Below are 24,299 nucleotides of genomic sequence, written 5' to 3'. Positions count from 1 at the left end.
AAATCCATTCATAATGAATGGGTAAAAATATTCACGAAGGCAAAATCATTGGCAAAACTTTTTAGTGTACATAAAGTTTCTTAGTTTTTCTTTTCAGGTCTAAACGGAGCGTTAAATTGACGTTATTTTTTGAATGAATACTTTAAGACATATGGACAGTCATATATGCTGCTTAAGTATATAGTTATCTAAATGCTGTTGGAATAAAATATCTTTATTTAAAACAAGCTTTATTTATTTATAACCTAATCAATCTTAGGGTCTTAACGTGAAATTTCGGTTTACAATCATCCAGATTTCACACAGTTATCTCACAATCTAAACAATACATTCTTTTTATCAAAAACACTCCATTGCTTCGGCTTAAGGATATATGTACAATATTTCTATCTAGGTAGCATTATCTTAAACTAAGCATTTGGCAACATGTATAACGGTAACATTTACATACAATTTATAATTGACAGAAGAAACGTTTTGGTAAAATATATACCTCGTATAAACTCGCAAAATGGCAAATATTTTTATTCTGTCATTTTATTTAAAGCAAGTAAATAATAACTGCTGTGAGCATCCACGTGTATCTCAGTTTTATTAAATATTTCATCCCTTAAATGTGCACTAAAATTTAAAAATTGCAAATTCGATTCGAAAGCAAATTTAAAATATCAGACATGCATTTGTAGTTATAAATGCTAATTCACTATTGATATATTTTATTAGTCATATATGAATTAGCATTTAAAAAGAATATGTTACTATTAACAGATTCTTTCTTTCGAATTAATAATTAAGTATCTGTGGTGTTTGTCCTGATATATTTATTTATTTATTGTGTTCAATTTGTGAAAGGTCACAAATAAATATTTTTTCATGGAATGATGTAAGTTTATTTGCAATGTTAAAAGTAAAATCGTCTGTCCATAAAGTATTCATAAACACATAAAGTACTTTGTAAAATTATTTTCGTAGTAAGCTTATCACAGCAAATATGAGGTGGACACAAAAAATAATTCCATTTCTATAGACAAGATCATACAACTATTAAGTTAACTTTCAGTCTTACGCTATATATATATGTATTATAATTATATGATATAATAGTGCACTTTATATTTTATGTAATATGTGTGCAGTGATTCGCTAGTTTAATTAATTTCACGCTTTGGCAGATTTCAATATTAACATAATGAAATAAGTTGGTTCATAAGTTATTTCATTAAAATTGGAATTAGTGAATGGAAGAAAAATGCAAAATCTGCCAAAACGTGACCGTTAGTTCAAGGAACTGTGTACATTATTTACTCATAATATGCAATCAACAACAACTTTTTTACATTTAGTAAATATAGTTTGATTAGAACAAAATAGTTACAATTACATCTATTGTATAAATAAACAACGACACGGTGGAGCGTCTACATTTAGATATATTCTATTTAATCTACTGTACCTGTTTTCAAAGACTTATACGAACTTATAATATCTTCTCTAAAATAGTGAATTCATAATCTTTTCATAACAATGCATTTTTTTACTTTTGTATTTTCACTAAGACGATAGGTAAATAAAAAATACTCTCAATATAAGCATTAATTTTTCTAAGCTCATTTAAAACAAAGAAGAAAGTGTTGAACAAATGTTGGTATTTTTTTAAACTTCGAAAGTTTAATATGTGAATTTATTATGGACAAGAACTAATGTTTTTTTTTGTTGAAATTAAAACAAATATAACATGCTATATCGTGAAGGTAAATTATTTTAAATATAGCTCTATTAAATTAGCTTTTATTATATACCATATACAAAATGGACAGTGTGGATTAAAACGAGTTTAATAATATATAGATATATACCTTAAAAGTATAGTGGTGCAGCTAACAAAATTATTACCCATAGATAACATCTGATCCAATGCGCCGAACCTGAAAATAAATTAATATATACACAAACAATCTAGTACCTTATGTCTTATTTCAAATTATACAGAATTATTGCTATCTAACGCATAACCTTCCAAAGCCGCATAAGGTATATAGAGACTAATTAATCTTTTGTTTTACGACTTTTGTCTAAACGTAATAAATACAAAAAAACAAAACTTTTTCTAGTTTTAATGTCGTTTCTAGAAAACGTTAACTCTATGTCGATAACGCTACTGTACTGTCTCGTGTGGCTTGGCTATGAAAAAAAAAACGATGAATCACTAAAAGTCGTAGAATAAAAGTTACTTGTTTTGATGTACCAAGTAATCTTTAAGAGGTTTTGCGTTTACCAGAAACCCTGTATATTCTCTATCCATGCATTAAATTTACTTAAAATGAATACAATAGATTTTGCCCCTCTGGACTATACATTCGACACAGAACTAGATTCAAAAATAAGATATAATTGAAGTCGAAGGAAAAATCATTCGAAGCAAGCGTTTTCTTTGAGTCACTTGTCCAAATATAGCACACCAGGAAATATTGTAAAAGTCAAAGAAGAATAGTAGAGATGTAGAGAAGGATGAAATAAACAAATTTAACTAGTTTAAAAAAACGAAAATAGACATAACATAAAAGTTAATGTTATTGCAGGATATACTAGTATGTAGTTACTCAACTCTGTCCAGATTTTTGTCTATGTACTGCAAGTAAATAGAGTGTGGGAAAAACATAGTTTACCTGTAACCTGCGAAGCGCCTCCCACCCAAGTAAGGTGCGTCTTCCCGCCACCCTCGTCTGTCTTCTGCTTCCCCTTATCGATCTCATTCAGGTTCGACTGATATTTAGTTCCTGGTAAAAAAAAATAATCTATGTTAACAATCATTAAGGTAAAATTTTATAGTATTTAATTGCAACATTACGTAAGTAATAATGTTTTATTCAAAAAAATCGAACTTGTAAGACAGCGTGTACTGTCTATATAAAATATACCGAATAAGATAAAGTTCTCAAACATTGAATACAAGAAGTATGGCAAACGGTCACGAAACAGTTATTGAAAAGTTGTGCAATATTGTCGAGTGGCTGGGCGAGCCGTAAATTCGTAATGGCTACAAAAAATAAAACGAAGCGGCGCGGCTGGCGGGCAGTGTCGACGCCCGAGCAAAAACATCCCAGTAAAACTTACACCGGCAGGCTAAATGGATTTTTCAAGTTCATCGATGCACGCTAAAATGATATGCTGCTCTAGCAAGATAAATAAACCGTGTATTTTGAAACCCTCGTATCCGTATTTGACAAATACTCGCGTTCCGAACTAAAATGTTCTTGAAGTCATAACTTTTCCTATTTGCAAAACTTGCGGAGATATAAGTCGGTAAGTTTGTAACGAGGGAGCCGGAATCAACACTTGACAGTAATAGGATGTCGCGCAAGATGTTGTCTGTCGTGCGACGGCATGTCCGGCAAAATGACCGGTTCCCAATAACGGCAGAGTAATGACGCGCCCTACTTATAACTTGCTTTATTGCTTCATGAGAATAGCGTTTATTGGTCTAATTAATTGATATGACATTTTTAGCATATTTACTAGCGCTGTTAATAGTGCATAGTTACATAAGTAAGTATATGATGTATTTACTGATTATGTTTGTACCTAACAAACATAATTACATAGCTGATTCTAAAAAGATTATCATTTATTATTGAATAAAAATAATTTTACGATTTTGTAACAGCACGTCATGCCGCGCCACTTTGTAAACGTTTATATGTTACGATTTGTTTACGTTTTACGATCGCCCATAATGTTTGGAGCCGGTTAACAGACTAGAGTGGAGCTGACGACAAGCAGAACGTCCTAACAGGCTGTTTATGATCTATAAACAAATATAACGACCACTAATAATAACTGAAACAGCAAACAATCAAAACAAACTCAGCTCTCGCCTGTATACAACTCGTAAAGGTAATATTATCTCTTAATAAACGAAATCGTCGACGTAAAAATGTTGTTGCCGGAATTTTATCGATGGTATCAGAAATTGATGAACCCATTCGACCTCACAATGTGTTGTAAGCGTTTTAATTTTATATCACTATTTTTGTTCTCTGAATTTATGTTGGGTGGAAGCGTTGGAGTTAAACAATTTAATATGCCTGAACATTATTGACTTTGTCTGAACATCTAGTGGGCAAGCAATGTACAAAATAAATTAATCAATCTCGCATGTTAACTAACTTTTTGCATACGAAATACAGAAGCTCATGGAATTTTCTATAAAAAAATATATCGATTATATTTATTAGCATTAGGTACCTAGGTGGGCTTTATGAGAATATAAACCAAGCTTGTAATAATAAAAAGTTAATGCTATATAATGGTATCAGAAAGGAAATAATTACCTTTCTCGGAGAGCGGATTTTCCCTGCGCGGAGGTTTGGAGGGCGATGGAACCGTCACAGCGCGAGGGTCAGGAGTAGTCGTCGGCGGGGAAGACGCTGAATCAATAATAAAACTATCATGATCACACACACACCATTCACTCAAATAATATTTCACATCAATAGGCACTATTAAATTCAATATGAATTATCTTCATTGAGGTCTAAATTTCAGACAAAGCTCCAAATGTACACAAAAGAGATTCAACACAGATACAAATCTTTTCAATACCAAATCCCTTCTCCATAAACTCGAATAAGCTAGAATTCGTTTTTCACAGCCGATCCGGACTAAAATATTTTCGTTACATTGGGCCATAAATTTGTACAAAAGACTTACTGTAAAGTCGTATGGTTCCATCAGATTCTCCTCTAGGGTTTTTGGCAACACATTTATAAGTTCCGTAATCTTCATTGTCTATGTGTCTTATCAGAAGCCGCATGTGCGTTTTATATGCAGGTAATCCAACTGTGTTTTCCATATGATACTTGTGACTTTCGTGAATCATATGTCCATCATCACGGGTCCAGTAGTTCAGAGATGTCGGGTGAGCTTCAGTGAAACATTCCAACGTTACATTGTAAAATAACGGAGCACCAACCAATTGATGTGGAATCCATAGCATTGGTGGAACTAAAACATAATATTTGATATAATATTTTCAAATACATACACAGACAAGTTAATTAACAAATGATAATTTAAAGAATATATCATACGTACAGTCAACGCTAACTTTAACTCGTTTCGAGACCGTCGGTGGCACACCATTACTAGCGATACATAAGTAAGCGCCCATGTCCAATCTAGAAATGCGAGCCATCTCCAAAACCTCGCCTTCCCATTCCGATACTGAAAATTCAAGATGTTTATCGATTTATCGAAATAGGGGAAAAAAGGAGTGATTTTTCTGTCATTAATAGATAACTAACCGGTATGTCCCTTGCTGATGGAGATTTTAGAGTTGTCGTCTCGTTTCCACTTGATGGTGGGCTTAGGCGAGCCATTAGCGCGGCACGTCAGCGTGACGTTGGCGCCCTCGCGCACGATAACGTCGCTCGAGCTCAGAGAGTCGTCGATCGTTGGAGGCACTGTCGACAGTCGATAACTCCACTTTATTGTGCATCCGCCAGATAATTTATACTTCGACTTTTACTATTAGCATTGCAGATCCACAGAAAATAAATAAACTATATATTTTTTAAAACTAACTACATAGAATATTGAAATAAATAATATTTATTTATTCTTTTTCAATAAAACAAGCCCTAGCTATTTTATTAAAGTTCAACACATTGTACTAGTAACTTAGCGATACCATGGCTGATAAAATGTTTGATTAAAAATACTTGATCTTACCAACAACATGGAGATAGCCAAACTGCGTCTTGGCGGTGACGGTGTTGATCTGGCACATGTAGCGCCCTCTGTCTTCCTCTCTCACGTCCGAGATGTGCAGGAACCAGGTGCGGTGCTTGTCGTGGGTGACGCTGACGCGGGGGTTACGAGTGATCACGTGGTTGTGCACTGTCAAGATCGCTGACTGCTCGAAATGCATCCACGCCACCTGGTCATGAAATAATTCATAATTTCAGTCATATTTTATTAAATAATTATGTATGAAGAAATCATAGCGGCTTGTGTTATAAGATGATTATGACATATTTAAATATAATATAACAATTAGCGTCTAAAATCCCAAGAAGGCTTATTGTCGTCATGTCGATGACTACTAGGGATGCTGACGACTGTGGAAAAAAAGTAGCAAAATTGACCCTAGACTCAGACGCTAAATGGCTGAGGAAGACACCGGTGAAACGCTAACATGATAGATAACATATGAGCGTTATTCATCAAAAAATATTACTACATTTCCGTCGACCAAAATAATTTGAATTATTCAATCTGAACATTTTCGTTTTTTTCTACAAAATCAGTTGATTCAAAATAGTACTTATAAAAATCTAAAATTTGTGTTCCTATTTGTTTTGTACAAATATATATAGTGTAAATGATACGTATAATTTTACTAATTTGACTAGATTATGTAGACGACACAGGAACAGGTATCATTTCTAAAATTGAATACCGCAAACATTGCGGAAATAAAAGCGAATAAATGATACAAACAATGAATTTATTTAGATACTACGTTACGTTCTAAGTTACGAAACATTAATAAAGCAAAAAAAAGTAGGGAGAACGTCGCTCCGATGATTTCCAATCGCTCTTCAATTGGAGTGGTGACGTAACGGAAATTAAGCAACGTGGCGTTTCTTATATAAAGCTTTTTCATAAAATAAATATTTCGAAATGACGTGAAAGGAAACTCTTTACTTATAAAGAAAGAATCTTGTGAAATCAAGCCAAAATCGTAAAACGTAATAAAAACTATAGAAATATTTGAAGGTAACAAGCAATAATAATTAAAATGTGAATTAAAATAGACATAAATTAAATAATAATGATGTTCTATTTTTTTGTCAATAAATATATAGGATAACCAATCAGAAAAGTTTTCTTAGAATCATTTCGTAATTACTATTTATCATAAAGACTCCCATAAAAATATGGGTACTTATACACATTTTCTGTTATGGTGGTTATGCATTAAATAATTGTCTCTGCGATCACATCGCATGTTATAGAGAATACTGCAACCACTTACAGATAGCAAAGCTACATAAAGACGAAGACCAGTAGAAGTGAATATAAATGTTTATGTGGATGTCATCATAATAGTGACAGCGAACTTGAACCTTTATGAACCGCCATTAGTTCGGGAGTCGCCTGGCAAGTCGACTGTAATTGCAGGAACTGCCATCGCGTTCTCGCTTCCAACCTATTTCCACGGCATTAAACGCTTAAAATGCATTTTACAGAGATTGTTATACTTATTTCGAGCAATCTTGCTCTAATTTTAATCTTCGTGACGGAATGATTCTATCAAAACGAACCTGTGGATTATTACAAGATTCAAAATGTCTATTATTTAACAATAAATTGATTTGATTCCAAAATTATCTTAGCCATTTTAATGCTGAGGACCTTATGGATAGATAAGGAATAATATGTGAGAGAAGGGGTATATATGTTTAAATGACTACAAATATAACCGGAACCAATGTTTTAACTTGCCTCCCGAAGCAAGAGGGAAGTCAAGATAATATATTTTGGGTCACCCATTCAATGACTGATCATAACGAAAGTGGCTTAACTATAATAGCGTAATCCTTTTTGTCAGCAAGCTCCTCCGCATCCAATAGTAAATCTCAAACTTTAGTTAGCAACTCAATTTTGGATAGTGGAAATTAAAAGTTGTAAGATATCGAAGTCGTAAAGTTCGACGTGCATCCTTTATCTCTTAATCCAGCTTTAAGTTTGAGTCATGGCTGGTAGTTCTTTTTATCAAGATTGGGGAGGCAATATAGGAGAAGTTTGGTGGGCCAGGCCGTGCCGGGTCACATCTTACCTATCTTAAGTGATGCGGCTCTCAGCCGCTGTCTAATTTATAATGGACTTGAGGAAACTTCGCCCATTTTATTATGCAATGGGACGGTAACCCCTCTAATGACGCGACCTGACTTGTCGCCGTAACCTGGGGCTCAGAGATATTAAACAAGGCTTAATATTTACAAGTGATTTATGTTAAAATAATTTCATGCAAATTTCAGGAGCAAGTTTGACATATTATTATTATAAATAAATGCAATCAAAAACATGCTGTAAAAACCCAAGTCTCGCAGCTCAGTTTTTCTACCGTAAAAAGTTGTGAGATCCATGTTACAAAATCGATTAATTTATTTACTCCCTACTTAAGGGATCTTCTGTCTTAAGTTATTATGCAAGTTATTATCATAACAATAATAACAATCTTTTAGGTTTTAAATAAATAGATCGACTTACTTAATTTTACTATAGCAGTATTAAAAGTAGTTGATATCAAGCAGAAACTTATAAATAATACCTTCTGAAATATTCCAAAGTTCAATCCCATGAGCAAATGTCGCAATGGCTAACGAACGTAAATCCAAACCGGGAACAATATGAAATGCACTGCCTTGTCTACAAATAATGAGAAAACAGAACAGATACACTGTAGACTAGATGAACAAAAAATGTCTGACTATACCTTTTCTATCTGGTATTGCCTAAAGGGGCAAACATGTGTAGTACTGGCTTGAATTATTCTATTATGAATGAATAACATTCTTCTTTAGGTACTAGTTTTGAAGTTATAAAATAAAAACCTATATAACTATAATATTACCTTACTTTAAGCAGGTAAATATGGGAAATTGCATGAGTTATCCTTCTGCAATGTCGTGATTTACTACCGACATGAAATCTACGCGGCGCCGGCGACACGACCGGAGACGATGTAAATCTGATCTACGTAATTGTGGCCGGCATCTAATCTAATTCCGCTGCGGTGTGCTTCTGCGCCGCTCATTCAATTACGAGCTCCGGCTGCCACTTATTGCGGGCCTCATCGTCCTTCGCGATGGACGGTCCTGCATGCTATATGTACAGTCGAGGGCAGATCAACCTGACCCACTATTTTAGTAAGTTAGTGGAGGGTTAGTTATATTTGACCCCATTCAACAGTACTGCATGTAGAGAATAATTTTACATGGTTCTCGTTATATTATTTTCTTGAAATTCATCATGAAACTTAACGAAAGTAATAAAAACAAAAAGACTAAGAGTGAGCAGTTGAGAACACTCTGTACGATCTATCCAAATCCGCGGGGTTATCTCGAATCCGTATAAAATAACAGGTATTTCCGAAAGTTCTCTTTTATTGTTCCCACAGTTAAGATAAAATTAAGGAGGAATCAAAATTGTAAGCGGTTAGGAGATAAGCGTTGAACTTGACGAAGTTTGCAACGCGGCCGCGCGGGGTCGGCACGAAATATTTTGTAACGTCCCAACTTTGTTGGAATTAGGATTATAATATTGCTTAGTGAGGGAAGTTACAGAATGAACGAAAATTAAAATGGGTTTTCGGAAATGAATTGCCGACTTGCGAATTAGGGTTTCTATGAAATGTATCTAGCAGTATCTGATTAAATTGCGAGAATAATTTTAAAACTGAAGTTTATTTCGCCGTCACATAGCGATGTGGAAAATTGGAAACAGAATGGTATTATTATGCTTCAGTGCTAGTGCTCGTTATATATGTATCAAGATCAGTTTCATTAAACAAGCACGAGCGGGGGAAATCCAGTGAAAGTGGTGAATGCTAATTCATTATTAGAATCGGAGGCTGCGGCTGTGGGTTACTAATTTCTTTGTCGTCGGGCGAGAGAGCTGGCAGTCACAGCGGGCAAGGCGGCGAACCGCTGCGTGCAGGAAATTACACAAATTTTATTTTAAATGGATTCTACTAGGTGGTCAAAATATATTATCTAAAAATTATGCTTTTTAATGCTCTAACCTGACACTTTGCTATATTGAATTACTAAAAGTCATCCGTATTCAGTGGATAAACTTTGAGCGGCACCTATTAACTCGTTATCTTTTAACCACCTTTAATTTAGGCCCTTCTTTCTTTTTATCTTAATTGTTGAGGCATTAAGGAGGCAAAGCTGAAGTTTGGCGGCGCGGCGGGAGCAGCCAGCGTCCCTCAGGACATGCCCTGGAGGCGTCGTTTGATTTATAATGGACTCGTCGCAAACTTTGGCCATTCTACCGCACCAACCTCTTTAACGACGGGCCCTATCGCCGCAGGAGATGATTCGTAGACGTGTTTAATAATATCACGACAGATTTAATTATGAAACGTTTAAGGAGCTTCATGTTACTCCGTTATCGTACTTTGTTTGTTAGAAGTTGTTCGTTGTTCACGTTCACAGTACGCTCCGTTGTTATTTCAAAATAGAATACAATTAACGATCATAACTAGAATAACTAAATTGCAATAACAGTTAAATCAAATTATATACTTTTATGTAATTAATTTCTTGATTACTTAGCAAATTTTGATTTCTGTAGAAGTACATAATTTCCAAAAAAGTTATGAAAAGCTACTAATAACGAAAAAATCTGTAAAAAGAAATGATCTGTCAAAGAGAGTATTATTTTATATAGAGCAGGCACTTCAAAGCCGCGGATATAAAAGGTCGCTAACTTGGCTGTTTCATAAAACTTCAGGGATCATCGAAGTGGAGTGTTCAGAGATTTTTCAATAATTCGCCACTTTTTCTCTATACAATTTTGTTAAGTAGTTGTGGTATCGATTTATTTGCTGAGCTTCTTTTATTAATTCGTTTTCTGTTTCCTGTAACTATCCATTATATATTTTCAGTTTCCACTAGTGGTAATTTACAAATTTACGCATATTTTTTGGCCAAAGTGATTCACAACAATACAACTTTCTATTGTTTACAGGCTTCTTGTGTTAATACTACATTCGATACTTTGTTTTGAAAATCTATGTACCACGGAAATGCACGACAATGTAACTTATCTATACATCCACTTTTTACGTTCAATTTCCCCACCGACGTAGAGAAATCTTATTTTATTTTTACTTCAATAAATCACAATTGTAGACAAACGTACCGGAGCTAAAGCAATGGCAAGAATGAGCGCCGTGTACGGCTTAGCTTACTTTAACTAAAAGCCCACTTAGAGGTCTCTTCACTTGCGGATTTTCCGAGGGCACTCACAAGTTTTTCCGGAATCTCCGGCCAATAAGTTATTTGGAAGATGGCTAGTGGCTATCGGAAACATTTTCAAAAGTAACTTGTTATATATAAAACATTTATTTTTAGATAAATACTAAATAAAATTTAATAAACTTATTTTTGTTAAGTCTCGTTTTTGACTTTATATTATCGCCTTTATAATGTGAAATATCAATTCAGCGGTTGTACGAAATTAGCACAAGTACATAGACACCGAGACTTCCAATAAATCGATTTCTAACTTAGAACGACCTACACTTTGGTCAAGTGTTTTAAGTAAGTAATGACTTTCAACAAAACAGTGATATAAGATATCTTCACAGAATTCAGCAATTTCAATTAAAATATTTGTGAATGTAAGTTAATAACGTTAATAATTGTGATTATGATCATTCCACACGCGGCTGCGGAGGGAGGCGGCTACGGAATAGTAATATTAAGAGGACACGACGACGGTGTGGTTTTTGGTATTTTACATATTGTACCTACTGCAAAATAACCATTTATGACTGCATCGAGTAAGCGATAATGTTTTAATATATAAATAGATTACAACAGAACTGACTTAAAAGAGCAGAAGTAGGTAAGCAGTCTATTGGTATAGTGACCAATTTTTATAATAAGGGTTTTATTGATTAGCAACATAATATCTTCTATCATGTAGTTTTTACATCTACAAAAAGTTTAAATCTCGAATGTAGTAGTATGTACTCGTATATTCGGATGCTTTTATTTTTTCCTGCTTAGAGCTATTTCAATATTTTTGCATACAAACTAATTAAAAGACGTAAGTTTAGCATTATTCTAATGGGAACTCCAAGGTATTCAAATCTGTGCTCTGAGGGGAATACCTCCTCGCATGCGGCGAGTGTAACATAGCTGCGACTCGTTGCGGCATGTTACGGCATGTTATTGCAAACCCACATACGTGCCAGCGCCGACTATCTGACATTTCATGCCGATGAACCGACTACGTGCGCGCATACTTTCCGACATTTGCATAAAATACCAAATAATGTTTGTATTACCAAATATTGTATGAATAGTTAGTAATTCATTGCAATACGTTTTAAAAAGTCTCCACTTGTTTATGATATATAAATATCGTCTTCTCGACTTTACTATGTAGCACAGATCCTTATCGATGTGTAAAGAAAACCGGACTGGCCTAATGATTGTATGTTCATAAAAACTAAGGGTCTTTGATCAGAAATTCATTTAATCACATGAATCGAGAAAGATAACCATTTTTGAGCCATTAAACCATAAAAATCATAACAAATATACATCCATAACAAACGTGCCTGGCAACTAAAATAGAACCGCAAGTGAAAAGCTCCGAATAAAATTGTTTTGTCTTCGCCCGAAATATTTCGCATGTCGATATTTCTAAAAAAATACGAACGAAGAAACAAATCTTTTTAACCGACGCGGAAAACTAATGGCAGAGGCGAGGCTTTCGGGGAAATCCGCTTCTTGTTGTCAATACGGGGCGCTGTGATGCTCCCTCAGTTAAGCCTTTATTTCACAAGAACACTATCTGCCTTTTATTGCGCTCGCACCGCCATGTTTCAGTAAGTAAATGCAATAAAATGAACAGAAAAAGTCATACTGCTAGGAAATCGATAGGATTCCTACTTGATGGACGTTTTTATGCAATCTTAGATATGATTTTGAATTGGTAGAATATATTGAGTACTGCTGGCACGTATTCACTTCGTTCATTTATTAATTTAATGCCCACTTAGCAATACGACCGGTTTAGAATATTATATTGTTATTAATGTTACTTTACAACTTGACTATTTTGACTAATTTGATTATCAAATTATACAACCATATTTTATTAGATTTAGAAAGATGAGAAAAGGAAGGTGACAAATTTGTTGATAAAGACGTATTTTTTACTTTTGCTCATAAGAAGAAATTGGAGAAAATCATTTTGGAAGAGGAAAAAAAAGACAAAAATATTTAGAAAGTATAGATGCCACAAAGCAAAGGGATTTGAGTTTTTATGAGACTTTTTAAAAGTCAATGTTTAGTTAATGATCTACGCATACATAATGCACTTTTATTACCAGATTACCACTCATAAAGCTTCCTTTTATGAGTACTTACCTATATACTAGTAATAAGAAATTCTTCTTTTCTATTTTTTTTACCAGTTTTCAAAGGATAAATAGGTTTTAAACACCTAACCTTAACCCTATTATAGCAAATATTTGTTTTTGATTTGATTATAATAAAAATAAATGTTGGTCTTTTCTGGAATCAGTAAAAGCATTTTACGCACACAAATAACCAACCCAGCTGATCGATCATTGTAAATAAATTGCGTGTTATGTAAATTTACTCGTATATATAAGTATAGTGTCTGTATATTATAGTATCTTAATAACGATATCAGTCATTACAAGATTCTAGCTCTAACGATCACCGCACCTAATAAACTTTAGCGATAAGCGAATACTAATACTTATCATAGTGGGGGGTACTAGAGTCAAATGAAGCCGCTCTCCCCCTCGTCTGGGCAGTTAGCCCAAAATGGTACCTCGTGGCTTATCGCGCGTCCGGAGTCTGGACTCGCAACGAGACTCCAATACAAGACCCATTCATGACGCCACCGAGGCACACGTGACCGGGATTGTCAGTTTAAAATGAGAAAATTTCAGGCATTTGTAGGAAATATTTTTCTTAATTTAAGTAATAAGTGACAAATCTCATTTCATTTATCACTTATTCCAAATGATGTGATTGTCATACTTTTATTTGTGCAAAGTAAAATCTAACTCACTGAGCACTATGCATTCTTAACTTTGTCATTTTTATCATCATTAATTTCAAATTTTCGCAATTCTGCGTTAGTGTGTAGCACGTGGCTAGTAGCAAGCTACGACGCGATAGTCTTATAGTAAAATAATATTTCTTAAACTTTCGGTTCCGATATTCCATGAGCTTCATCATTTGTCTTTGTTACATCATTTTTCACATAGACGTGAAAAATTATGTAACAATTATTGACAAACCATAAAAAATGTAAGAGTAAATTGTTACTTCTTGTAAAATATATGATAATCAAATGTTAACTCAAAAGTTAAAGAGAAGGACATGATTATGTATATTAGATGAACACGGCTCTGCTATAGTATTAGACAGTGTATGTTTACAATAAATACACGGTACTTTTAGTGCATTAGCCAGAATAGTACTTGTCCAATTTTTAAGTTTTCAGACAACATTTTTCGTTGCTGGAAAGAGGTGCGAACTCGGCGTAGGAGTGTAAATCATACCCAGCTCCATTTATATGGACACTTTATTACGGCGGCGCCTTCTAAATCAAATGATAAAATGCTTCTTATTTCATGTTTCCTTTTGGTTAACTTTTGCTACTCCACGCATATTGTCGCATTTCCACTCAACTTTATCTGATGGTATCTTTGATGGAGTAAATGGTTTCTAAACCATGTCTATGTGAATATTTACTTGAAGTAAACGTTTTTAATATGACATGAAATTAACATCCAATCGTGATCAACTCCAACGGAGATTTGGTCTAACTGCGATTTATACCGGCGGACTATTCTTATCCAGATGTTCTGTAGATATTAATCCATGGGCATAATGTATATTTGTACACACACATCTTGTTCTTCACAAAGTAGGCGAGCCGCACGCGCCCCAAAACGTGACGGAGCGCCCGACCGCCCTCACGTTCTAGGTGACATCCGTGAACTCTGGATCCTGTACCACTGGAACCAATCAAACAGAAGCAGCAGGCATGTACCTTGTAAGAGCCGAGGTTCTTTACAGAGCAGGCGAGCCGCACGCTGCGCCCAGCTGGCACCGTCACGTTCTGAATGACATCTGTGAACTCCGGTTCCTCCACCACTGGAACAAAACAAAAAGTAACACATTAGAAGATATATATAATCACCCTCATGTCTATGTGCATAGAATGAAATAATCACTTAAGATAATCATAACGCGTATGATATTGCATGGTTTGCTGATAACTTTGAAATTTCCTATTTTACCTACTCCCGACACAATCCGATGCCGCAGTATATTCCAAAGATATCAATTCAGATAAATTTAACCGTTCTTTCTCCCCTTTGTCTTATCAAACATCTGCCAAGATATCGCAGTTATGAGGACAATTTTTGTCAAAATACGATTTGTAATTTTCAAATTATCAAAGCAGAACGCTTTTAAACAAATTGAGTGGACGATAAGGAATAATGTCGTCGTTTATCAAGCTCAAAGATAGATGGCTGCTGCTCTGCTCTGCCCATTTTAAATGCGTTTGTCTTCGACTTGCCAAATTGGCGCTCTTTGTTTTCTTTTCAAGTTCTTACTTTTATGTACCGCGGGATCGAACAGCCAAGCTTATCGATTTAGTAGAAAGCATAGGATAATATACAGTCGTCTAGTACAGTCGAGTTTGAAAGTTATCTGAGGTTATGTCGAGAATAGAGTAAATATTTGTCATTCAGTGAGCAAAGGCAGTCGGAAGCGAGCCCCTGCAAGGAATACCGAGTGTCGTGTCGCGGCGGTCGCGCAACATGCTTCCGCGCTCTATGCATATGCTTCACACCGCTGTTTGGAAAATAAACTTGCTCCCTGGTCCGCCTGGTTTGCACTTGTTTACGTATCACAGTCTCGCTCAAACTGACAACAATAGATTTATTTATCCCGCTTTCGGACAATGGATTTTATATGGAAAAACATTTTCGTCTTTGCATAGTATGAAAGTTTTGCAACACGTTTATTTTCGAACTGTAACTGGAATGAACTTATATTTAACAAAGTTTGGAATAGAGTAGTGAGTGTGACAGGCGACAGGGCATATTTATTAATATTTCCATTCAAGATTTGGTAGGTGTTTCGTTTAGGTATGTATGTGAATTTGTGATACATCTACATGAGATACCCTTGTGAAGATGAAAGCGTCATGCGTGGTTGTTCAACTGATCGCATTAGCCCGAGCAGCCGCTCCATTTTCTACTCGAGTGCGTTCGACTCGTCCTGAGCAAATCGCGCATTACCGTCCACAACGCACCCTATTAGCCGTGTGCACGAGTTCTTGATTAATTAATAACGCCAACTGTTTCATTCTGAATTTATTTACATTTAATTTGCATTTTCTGTTTAAAGAAATATATAATTAATGTTTTTTTCAATAGACTATATATATAATATACTAGGTATATTAAACGAGGACGAAGAATATTCTTTTGAAGAATATTACTAATGAATTATATTAAATAGGTTTGCTTTTCATTAGTGTATAAACATATAATAATAGATTTATTATTAAGTAACCTAACATAAGAATACAAACTCTATTGCTTATTACCCCGTTATTCACCGCGCTAAATAATTGCACACAGTACGAGTACTACTAAAATTTAATTATATTGTCATGAACAAAATGTTACTAAAAATATAAGTTCGCTTCTAGTATTATTCAAAAATAACAAATTCTTCTATTCGTTACATTAAGCTCCGCTAATCAAACGTGTAACTCCGACAACACGTGTAACACAATAAGCGCTCGTCTTGGAGACGTTCTATTTGTTTCAATAATACCGTACATTAAAATTAACAAGGATACGTTGGCAATAATCTTACACACCGCATAAGGCGTGCGGAGTATTTAGGGGTTAATTAAGAAACCGCAGACGGCGCGGGGGAGGAGTAGGTAATCCCTTTGTCACCGATGGAAGACGAGGCTTGCCATGACTACTGTACGACATGTTACATTGTTGTATATTCATCTAATCTATATGTACAGTGAGGAAGATTATAACGCAAGCAACATTTTTTTCCCTTACCGAAATAAGAACCGCATCTTTCCAAATAGGTAATAGTTCCAAATAGGTTTAATTTGATAGAGAGCTGTGCGATTTTGATAATTACAACTGGAATTGGGTCAACTAAATATCCCAAAACTATAATGAATGGGTCGTTTCGGACGGTCTAACTCGAGAATAATCTCATATTAAAGCTAGCCCTTATGCAAATCAGAAGCGGTCACTCGGAAGTCGTCAGAGCGGCCGGGCGCCGCAAATTGACAGCCGCGGCGGATTGATTGTGGCCCGCGGACCTTGTTATAACAACGCCAGTCGTATACCACGTCAAATAATCTATTACTTTTCAACCCTTGTTGTCTGTTGACAGTTAGGGTCAAACATATGTAGCATTTTTCTTTCGAACCAAATCCATATTTATACTATGTTTTTTATATAATGGCATCCTTTTGTCTACCCATGTCTGACATTCGCTCATTCTATGATAGTGAATAACTTTTCGTATGAGAGTAACCACGAAATCGCAAAAAAAAATTAGCTTATCCTTATATTTTCCTCAAGTAAGGTATTTTATGATGTATGGAACAGCAGATTTTTTTGATCTTGAGCTGAAAATTTGATCCATACGAAAAAAGTTTTCATTATATCATGGACTGAGCAAGTAGACAAAAGCATTCCAATGTACAAAAAAGTCACCGTTTGTGGCTTGTGGCCGATACCTTTTTGTGCAAGCCTCATTTGTACAAATACGCAAATAGCCGTATTTGTTTTACATACGTGTGTAAAACAAACAATAAAATAACACGCATACATAATATTTTGCAATGTGAAAATGTTTACGAATTTTGCGCATTCAAGTGTTAGCTTACAAAAGTAAACAAAGTCTGCGCTGACCAAATGATTTTCTTTATGGTAAGTATACGACCCTTGTATCCAAATATTTAAGTTTATACGTCCCTTACCACAGATGTTGCTAGTAATATTCCCATACACGATCAAATTCTTTTAAGATATCCAGAGATAAAGAACATGGCGGCGGGTGTTTGTCCGGTCTCGGACTTTACTTATTTGTATGCTTTACCCTTCGCCGGGACCAGAACGTGACTATTCGAGATACATAAACCCTGAGTGAATACAGAAAATAGAAATAAAGTAACATATTATCTTTTAGTGGACGGATTGTGGAAAATAGGAATTTTGTTTTATTGCGTACACTACGCGCCACGGTTAGATGCCTCTGACAAATCGTGTTATTTATTTTACAGATGTTTTCTCGAAAACTGTACACGTTTCATGGGGAGTAAGTTTAAAAAGTGATCTATTTAGTTTTCTGTGTAATGGACACAGTTTACATACATAAAATATACACAAAAAGTTTTTATTTCACTCCACAAGTTATAACAATTATTAGGTACAACTTAATACATACTTATATGAACAAATTAATAAACTTGTGTCGAGCACTGGAGATACCAAACTATAAGCCGAAGCCTCCCTCACATATAAATAACCATCTTTATGGTAATCAGTAATATGTTGCATACATGGGGAGTGTATAAAAACACATCACATATGTACATTGCACTATTACATATAACTTCCGTCACTATTCCAGATCATCACGTATAGGTATTGATGTGGAATACGAATAATTTTGTGACATAAATAATTACTTACTCGAAAGTTGTATTTTGTAGGTAGTTTTGTAAATGTTATGTTTTTTTTTCATTGAAAACGAGCGTGAACATTTAGCTCACACTCATTTACAATAAAAACATAAACGACATGATGTGATCTGAAAATTCCATCTAGTCATCTAACAGATAGAATTTATTAGTGTAGAATGTGTTTATAAATAAATAGATGGTAGCAGGTGACAAAGCATTCCTTATTTGGGCCGTCTAATAATAAAAATATGTTACAGACACTATTTGACTCGCGGAAACCATGAACATGTCAAAGTCAGTTTAGGCGGAAGTGTAGAAGCTGTTATCTGGCCGTCTGTCACCAGTGCTTAGGGCGAAATGGCAACACGTTCGATCTCCGTTCACTACACAATAAAAGTGTTCAAATTCACGTGCACCTTCAATAAACACATAGACGCTTTCGGACCTAAATTGTACTCATATTATACGAGATGTATGGAAAGTAAATTTCTTTTGTGATTATAAAATAGTATTGAACTAAAGAATGTTCTCATTTTTGTTTCGTGAATGTACTGTACCTACTATAACTGAAACCTACAATCAAAAACAAAACATTTGAAATTAAAAAAACTACGTTCCTATCTGCTACGGAACATACCTACCAATGTTACAAAAGCTTGGCTCAAATAGCAAAGCGACAATGCAAACAATGAAATGGCTCATCGCTGCTGGAGCGAATCAACGCTTGCATAATAAACTTTCTTAGGGTTGATCACTAATTGAACAAGTGTTTTGAAGCTGACGGGCGTAAGTCGAGAGATCTAATTAAAGCACCTAGTGCGGTGCGCCGCGGCGCTGAGCCGCACCCGGAGCCCCAGTCGGAGCCTATTATCACGCCTCCGCCTCCTATTAGCATTGTCTCTGCGAGGGCGATACTTATCTTTATTTAAATTCACTTCTTGGTAATTGGGTTGACGAGTCGACAACGTGATTTGCATTGATGAAAATTGGTCGGCATACCCGATTCCCGTAACTTACTTGGCGCCTAATTTGTTTTTATTACGTTTGTAAAACTGAACCGATTTCATAATACCGGTTTGTTTGCAATGAATTTATTGTAAGTCCATATTTACACATTTTTTATTATGATCAAATTATTTGACTTTAAACTTAATTATGTCATACAATGATTTAATTTCGGTTTTGGTTATGCGTAGTATTCATTAACTGTTGTATTTTTTAATTAAAACGTACCTTGTATGTTCCATTAATTATTTTAATTTTTTAACAGTATAGTACCAACTTATAATTCGGTTCTCACTAGTCACATAAACACGTATAAGCATTTTTCGAATAAATTACGAATAAACTTTTTTTTATTTGCAGAGCGAAATAGTGAATGCAGCGAATATGACATAACGTTGCAAAGGTGTCAGTTGTTACATTTTGCTGGCTCAAAACGAGTGCAGTCAAAGGGATGCGCTTGGTTATTTCTTATTACGGCACACGCGATAAAATCACACAGAGTCGTTGCCTCATTAAAATCTTCTGGTGCGCGGATCTGTAAGCCTTTTGTGAAGTCGTGACGCGCCGCTCTTCACTTCACTCGGCTTTCACGTGTCATTTCGGGCACAATGCCGGCTGGGGACGCGCCGTGCCGCCAATTTTTACTCCAACGACATCGCCAGCGCTCGCTTTTTATCAGTTTATCGAGGAATATGTCATGAGGACACACTATTATTATATTCGCAACACGTTAAATTCGTATTCTACATGACTGATACACATATCTTGTAAAATAATATGGTTTTCTTTGGTGCGATCTTATGAAAATTGTACAAATATATATTTTAATTAAGACTCAGAATGGATATAAAACTGTTTATATTTATTAGTTATAACTATTTTAGATTCTGGTTATGGTTATTTTGCTCGTTAACGGACTTCATTCAGTATTCACGATAATACAAGTTCATGATTGCCTCAACTCGCGATCTGATGCGCTCCACAAACTAGCTCGTCGTAAACTGCGAATGAACAACTAACTTGCTGTAAAATAGTATTACCTGCCAAGGAAAGTCTATTATTTGGTACTATCTCGTAAATTGGAGAAGGAAAATATTTTAATTTTCATTGTTTTACCAAAGTTTTTGCGTTTATACAGAAATTACCAGGAGTTCTAATTCAGTTTATTCTAGCTTAAGGTGGTTCAACTAAAGTTAAATTTGTATAAACTCAATACTAAAATTACTCTGCCGATCATGAAAACCATGATTTGAATTCTTAATATAGATAGATAAATAGCGCCAGGATGATACGGGATAACTCTGACTCAGAAAATCCAGGCTCTGGTGTGAAATAAATAATGAGAATACCTTGCTAATCAATGTTGGTATCACTTCATCATATTCTTAAATCGTATCTATGGTTGATGTACCTAATACATATATATTGAAATCATGATCAAGAAAAGGGTAGTTTAACGTAGTAAAGTAAGTTTCTAATGTAATTATTAAATAATTCTAAACCTGTATAACGAATTTAGAAGTGGAAGTTAATGAGCAAATGTATTGGGAATTTAAGCGTAGGTTACGGGGCAGTTCAATATTTAGCAACGTTTTGCATATTCACAAGGCGGTCGGCGGCCACCGCTGCCCCGCGCCGTCCGACTTGGAATGGTAATGTAGCCCATTAGCTGCACTACACTATTCCTGTTGGCTCTCAGGATCTATCCCCTTTTAGAGATTATCGCAGAAAATGCTACCAGAATTTCTTGGACAGTTCCCACTGCTTGATCCCATTGGCTCCAGTGGAATGAACGGATCCAGTTTAAATATAATAAAATAACGTTATTAAATTGTATGTAAGTATTATGTACCTGCCTACGTAGGCATATTAACAGGTACATATTATTATTTAATAGTGGTATCACTAATTTGATAAGGGCATTATATCAGGTAACTTATCAGTATAATTAGACAATACTATTAAATATTAGTGGATTATTTCAGAGATTCAACAATGACAACTGTGAATTCAACAATGAATTAAGTATTGAAACAATTTCATCAGGATTGGGTGAATGCAGGTCACGAGCGATACACACGTTGTAAAGCCCTCGCATACTTGCACACACACCCTGTCATCATTACACGCACTTAGCAATATCTTTGGACCACAAGTAACGAAAAACTATTGATAAGGAATCCAAAATACAATTGCCATTATTATGTATGTGCAATGCATTGCTAGTTAGCTCTGCATTGCGATGCCGCGCACGATTGCATGACCCAGCGGTGTCTCCCGGGAATCGGACGCCTTTGCTCCTATAGCGGACGACTGTGTACTTTTCCTGATTAGAATCAGTCAGCGAATATAAAAATTGTTATCATAACTAATTCCATTTGGACATCACCCCTATAATATAAATTGTGTAAGCTTAAGTGGAACGCAAAGATGAATGAGCTGTATTGTGACAATACTGACTACGCATTTTTTCCCCTGTCCGATGAAAATTTTGTATCTTGATAATCGAATGTTACGTTAATATGTAGATGCTGAGCATATACGACGGCAGCACATCGTTATCTGTTTTCACTAAAAGATACTGGCTTTCTGCGAAGAACCACCCCGACGGATTCACCCCCGGCGCGAGTTCTCCTTTTTGCGTTATTTCATTTTTCCTGCTAACGTGCACCTGCTAGTTAGTTGCCGCGGGCGCTCTTTGTTCCTGCAGTGTTAGCCGGACGGTTCCCGGTATCATAAAGGAACTATAAATTGTCTTGCTTTTCGTCGTATGATACTTATTAAGAAAATATGGATGAAAATTAATAAGGTTTTAGTTTCACGTGACTCACATGTTGAAACTTTAACTTAAAACTTAAAAAGTAAGTCACTGACATTAATCTTTTCATACTTTTGGATCATCAAATCAATTATTGTCTCTGCTTAACTATTTTCAACCTGTGCCTCCAATACTAGCACAGCACAGAATAAGCTGACCCATGACAGACAACACATGGTAAATTTTTAAAATAATTTAATAGAATTATTATTTTAACTTAAATAAAGCACAAGAAAGTTCCCCTAGTTCCTTGTCTGATGAAATCTAAAACAGTCGCCCGACTATGAAGTTTAATGTTAGACGTCTGCACAAAGAATGGCTCCGAGGTCCGCGGCTTCCTGACACATTTGTATTCCGCACAGACAAGCAATCAATATCTGTTCGAGCACCGACAGCGGTGTCGCCATGTGCGGACATTTTTCTTTAATACGTGCGCCAGCGCAGTTCGTCCAAATTAATCATAATCAATTTCGTTTCATAGTTATAACACTTTATTACTTATTTACTATAATTAGGTTCATGAATATTTCATTATGATAGTACCCCATCCAGGCGTAGCGTAGCGTAACGACACTACTCGCCTGTCATGCTGCATGATATGATATTATTAACAACTCATTTATTTTTTTCGGGATAAATTAGGTCTATCAACTTATGGATACACTACATATCAATAAAATTATATTACAATCATCGTAAATATATATTAAGCTGCAGAAAAATCTAGTGTTTGTTCGTAACTGGTTATTATTGTTTATTGGGTTTTAAATATGTATAGACCAAATATTTTTAAAATTATACAACTCTTTTTTATCCAGTTGCTGCATCAAAAATGCTGTAAGATCATCATAATATTCTTATTTAGTAAAAAATAAAGCCGATGCGGAGGCACGCGTGCGAAATAAAATAACAGCGACAACATGTGCGGATGGGCTTGATACATATTTGAATACATTACCAACGCAGATATTACGCCGACACAATATAGGTATTCATAATGCTTCTCAGGCTGCCCATGAATACTGATCTAAAGCAGGCCTATACCGAAGTTAGGTTTAGAAAATAATTATTATAAGCGATATAAATTACTTAAATGTAAAACCTAAGAACGCTATACGCGCTTACATCCGATAAGATTTACTATTTACGACGCACCTTGACTTTTTTGCTTAGCTTTTCGTTCCACGTATTTTATTACTGACTAGAGACACATTTCCCTCTTTGCAATTTTTTGCCTGGTCCTAAGTCTACACTGAGAATGCCTTTTGTTAACTTTTTAAATTTTGCAATTAAAGATAAAATAGATAATTTCTTTTTGTTTAAAGTGCACTAAAATTCACTGTGAGTATATTTTACTTTTATTTTGAATTACATACATATACTAATAAATTTGGTTATCGAGGCTTAATTTGAGGGCACTTAGAATATTTAGCCAGGGCTGTGTTTGCTCACAAATGTCAAAGCCGCTCGTCTCGAGAGTCACTCGAGTTCGACGAGAGTCCTCCCCGAGGTGACAGCCCTGTCTAATCTCCGCGGCTTAACCCTTTCTCAATGAGCTACTTTCCCTGCACTTTCACTTCCTTGCTAAACCGTTTGACTTTAATAAAAAAAATTTGCTTAGCCTTACAAATGATAGAATGTTTTAATTTATCTTTTTAAATTTGTAGTTGTACTAATGTTTCAAACTTGTATTTGTACTAATGCTTTTCAATGGATCGGAAAATAATAACAAAACAGCCATATTACTCTTATGATTATTAATTCTGCTTACAGGTTAATACACACTATTTATTTGACTGTTAATTTTGTTTATAACTTGATTCAAAAAATTAATTAAAACTCCCACAAGAAACGAAACATTTGAAATATAAAAAGCCATCGTTGTGAAATTTTCTATTAATTTGATCCTATTCCGTACTGTGGAGAGCGAACGTGT

General features: G+C 35.0%; 1 protein-coding gene across 1 annotated transcript in view; it reads right to left on the bottom strand.

Annotated features, from left to right (window-relative positions):
• Nucleotides 1-213: 213 nt before the first annotated feature.
• Nucleotides 214-24,299, bottom strand: part of LOC128678294 (lachesin-like) — a 77,168-nt gene continuing 53,082 nt past the window's right edge. The window contains exons 2-9 of the mRNA XM_053759736.1: nucleotides 14,848-14,951; nucleotides 5,731-5,938; nucleotides 5,304-5,462; nucleotides 5,095-5,223; nucleotides 4,711-5,004; nucleotides 4,332-4,427; nucleotides 2,667-2,777; nucleotides 214-1,925 (exon numbers count right to left, since the gene is read on the bottom strand). Of these exons, the coding sequence (XP_053615711.1) occupies nucleotides 1,858-1,925; nucleotides 2,667-2,777; nucleotides 4,332-4,427; nucleotides 4,711-5,004; nucleotides 5,095-5,223; nucleotides 5,304-5,462; nucleotides 5,731-5,938; nucleotides 14,848-14,951 (1,169 nt within the window). The 3' untranslated portion in view covers nucleotides 214-1,857. The remainder of the gene's footprint in view (nucleotides 1,926-2,666; nucleotides 2,778-4,331; nucleotides 4,428-4,710; nucleotides 5,005-5,094; nucleotides 5,224-5,303; nucleotides 5,463-5,730; nucleotides 5,939-14,847; nucleotides 14,952-24,299) is intronic.

Source organism: Plodia interpunctella, chromosome 2 (assembly GCF_027563975.2).
Source record: "Plodia interpunctella isolate USDA-ARS_2022_Savannah chromosome 2, ilPloInte3.2, whole genome shotgun sequence".
NCBI lineage: Eukaryota > Metazoa > Arthropoda > Insecta > Lepidoptera > Pyralidae > Plodia > Plodia interpunctella.
This window is presented reverse-complemented; position numbering and strand designations above follow the sequence as displayed.